The sequence below is a fragment of the Meleagris gallopavo genome, unplaced genomic scaffold (genome assembly GCF_000146605.3).
Source record: "Meleagris gallopavo isolate NT-WF06-2002-E0010 breed Aviagen turkey brand Nicholas breeding stock unplaced genomic scaffold, Turkey_5.1 ChrUn_random_7180001874960, whole genome shotgun sequence".
In the NCBI taxonomy this organism is placed as follows: domain Eukaryota; kingdom Metazoa; phylum Chordata; class Aves; order Galliformes; family Phasianidae; genus Meleagris; species Meleagris gallopavo.
The window spans coordinates 9371-12725 of NW_011139528.1; the positions used below are offsets into that span (position 1 = coordinate 9371).

General features: G+C 60.9%; 1 protein-coding gene across 1 annotated transcript in view; it reads left to right on the forward strand.

Moving 5' to 3' along the window:
* The first annotated feature begins 6 nt into the window (after positions 1-6).
* The window catches only part of LOC104916218, a 6966-nt gene continuing 3617 nt past the window's right edge, over positions 7-3355 (forward strand). The window contains exon 1 of the mRNA XM_010727225.3: positions 7-1952. Coding sequence (XP_010725527.1) covers positions 95-1952 — 1858 coding nt within the window. The 5' untranslated portion in view covers positions 7-94. The remainder of the gene's footprint in view (positions 1953-3355) is intronic.

Sequence of the window (3355 nt, forward strand, 5' to 3'; positions counted from 1 at the left end):
CTCCACGGCCCCTCTGGGGCTGGAGGTCCTCCAGAACTCTGTGTCCGACCGCCGCCCCGCAGCCCCTCTAGGCCCCGAGGCTCACTCCAACTCTATGGTTAACCGTGACCCAACGGAACACTTTGACTTGAAGGCCAACCACGACCCAACGGCCGCTCTAGGCCTCAAGGTCCTCCACAGCTCTATGGCCAACCGCAACCCCACGGCCACTCTAGGCCTCAATGCCCACCGTGACTCTGTGATTAACCGTGACCCAACGGCCGCTCTAGGCCTCAAAGTCCCCCAGAACTCTATGATCAACTGCAGCCCCACGGCCGCTCTAGGCCCCAAGGCCCGCCATGACTCTATCGTTAGCAGTGACCCGATGGAACACCTTGACTTGAAGGCCCACTGTGACTCTATGGTTAATCACGACCAAACGGCCGCTCTAGGCCGCAAGGCCCACTGTGACTCTATGGCCAACTGCGACCCAACGGACACTCTAGGCCCCAATGCCCACCACGACTCTATGGTCAAACGCAGTCCCGTGGCTCCTCTAGTCCCAAAGGCCCACTGTGACGCTATGGCCAACCGTGACCCAACGGCCGCTCTAGGCCTCAAGGTCCTCCAGAACTCTGTGGTCAACTGCAGCCCTGTGACCACTCTAGGACCCAATGCTCGCCGCGACTCTATCGTTAGCAGTGACCTTGACTTGAAGGCCTACCACAACTCTATGGCCAACCCCGTCCCAACAACTGCTCTAGATCTCATGGTCCCCCAGAACTCTATGGTCAACCACAGCTCCGTGGCCGCTCTAGGCCTCAGTGCCCACCGAGACTTTATGATCAACCACAACCCAGCGGCCACTCTAGGCCCCAGTGCTCGCAGTGACTCTATGGTCAGTTGCAGCCCCATGGCCGCTCTAGGCCCAAAGACCCCCTGCAACTCTATGACCCACAGCAGCTCTGCGGCCACTCTAGGCCCGAAGACCCCCCACAACTCTATGACCCACAGCAGCTCTACGGCCACTCTAGGCCCGAAGACCCCCCACAACTCTATGACCCACAGCAGCTCTACGGCCACTCTAGGCCCGAAGACCCCCCACAACTCTCTGACCAACCACGGCCCGCTGGCCACTCTAGGCCCGAAGACCCCCCGCAACTCTCTGACCCACCGCAGCCCTACGGTCGCTCTCTGCCCGGATCGTCCCCCCATCCCTCGCCGCCGCCTGCCGGCGTTGGCCATCCTCACCCTCTGCGCCCTGCTGTGCCCTCCTGGCACCTCGGGCTCAGCCCTGGAGTTCCCGGGGACGCCGGGGCAGTGGGCTCGCTACGGCCGCTGGGGGTCCGGGGGTCGTTTGAGCTTCAGCCTGAAGACCAACGTCAGCCGAGCGCTGCTGCTCTACATGGACGACGGAGGCAACTGCGACTTCCTGGAGCTGCTGGTGGCCGAGGGGAGGCTGAGGCTGCGTTTCGCCATCGCCTGCGCCGAACCCGCCGTCGTGGCGTCGGCGTCGGCGGTGAACGACGGACGCTGGCACTCGGTGATGCTGAGCCGCAGGGGGAGAGAAGCGGCTCTGGCGGTGGACGGGGAAACGTTGGCGGGGGTCGTGAGGTCCAAAAGGGCCGAGATGGCGGTGGGCAGCGACCTGTTCGTGGGGGGGATCCCGCCCGACGTCCGTCTGTCCGCTCTGACCCTCAGCACCGTCAAGTACGAAGCGCCGTTCCGGGGCTGGGTGGCCGAATTGAGGGTGGGCGAGGAGCCGGCGGTGCTGCTGGGGGCTCAGGGGGCGCGTGGGGAGAACGGCCGGGAGGAGGAGGAGGAAGAGGAGGAGGAGGATGAGGAGGAGGAAGAGCGGCGGCGCTGCGCCCAGCATCCACCCTGCGCTCATGGAGGGCGATGCGCCCTGAGGAGAGGGGAGCCACAGTGCGACTGCGCCGGCACCGGGCACAGCGGGCCCTTCTGCGGGGAAGGTGAGGGGGCGGGAGGGGTGTTGTGGGGTGCAGGGTTGTGGGGTGGTGGTTGTGGGTCTGATTGTTGTGGGGTACGGGGTTGTGGGTCTGATTGTTGTGGGGTGGTTGTTGTGGGGTGCAGGGTTGTGGGGTGGTGGTTGTGGGTCTGATTGTTGTGGGTCTGATTGTTGTGGGGTGGTGGTTGTGGGTCTGATTGTTGTGGGGTGGTTGTTGTGGGGTGCAGGGTTGTGGGGTGGTTGTTGTGGGTCTGATTGTTGTGGGTCCGATTGTTGTGGGGTGGTTGTTGTGGGGTGTGGGGTTGTGGGTCTGATTGTTGTGGGTCTGATTGTTGTGGGGTGGTGGTTGTGGGTCTGATTGTTGTGGGTCTGATTGTTGTGGGGTGGTTGTTGTGGGGTGCGGGGTTGTAGGGCCTGGTGGTGGTTGTGAGGTGTTTGGTCGTGGGTCAGGTTGTTGTGGGTCGAGTTGTTGTGGGTTGAGTTGTAGGTCTGATGGTTGTGAGTTGGTTGTTGTGGGGTGTTTGGTTGTGGGTTGGGTTGTTGTGGGTCTGCTGGTTGGTTGGTTGTTGTGGGTCCACTGGTTGTGGGTCTGGCGGTGGCTGTGGGGCGCTTGGTTGTAGGTTGGGTTGTTGTGGGGTGTTCGGCTGTGGGTCTGGTGGTTGTGGGTCCAGTGGTTGTGGGTTGTGTTGTTGTGGGTTTTTGGAGTTTGGGTTGTTGTGGGGCGTTTGGTTGTAGGTCTGGTTGTTGTGGGGCGTTTGGTTGTAGGTCTGGTGGTTGTGGGGTGTTGGGTGGTAGGTTGGGTTGTTGTGGGTCAGGTTGTTGTGGGGTTTCTGGTCGTGGGTTTGGTCACTGTGGGTTGGTTTTGGTTGTTGTGGGTTGGTTGGTTGTGGGGCGGTTGTTTGTGGGTCAGGTGGTTGTGGGGCGTTTGGTTGTGGGTTGGGCTGTTGTAGGTTTGTTTGTTGCAGGTTGGATTGGAGGTCGGGTTGTTGTGGGTTGGCTGTTGTGGGTCAGGTGGTTGTGGGGCTTTTGGTTGTGGGTCCAGTGGTTGTGGGTTGGGTGGTTGTGGTTTTTGGAGGTTGGGTTGTTGTGGGGTGCTGTGGGTTGGGTTGTTGTAGGTCTGATGGTTGTGGGTTGGGCTGTTGTGGGGTGTTTGGTTGTGGGTTGGTTGATGTTGCAGTAGGTCGGGGTTGTTGTTATGGGTTGTGTTGCTGTGGGGTGTGTGGTCACGAGGTGGGTTGTTGTGGGTCGGGTTGTTGTGGGTCTGATTGTGAGTCAGGTTGTTGTGGGTCAGGCTGTGGATCGAGTTGTTGTGGGTCTGATAGTGTCAGGTTGTTGTGGCTGATTGTGTCAGGTTGCTGTGGGTGGGGTTGTTGTGGGTCAGGTTGTTGTGGGTCAGGTTGTGGGTGG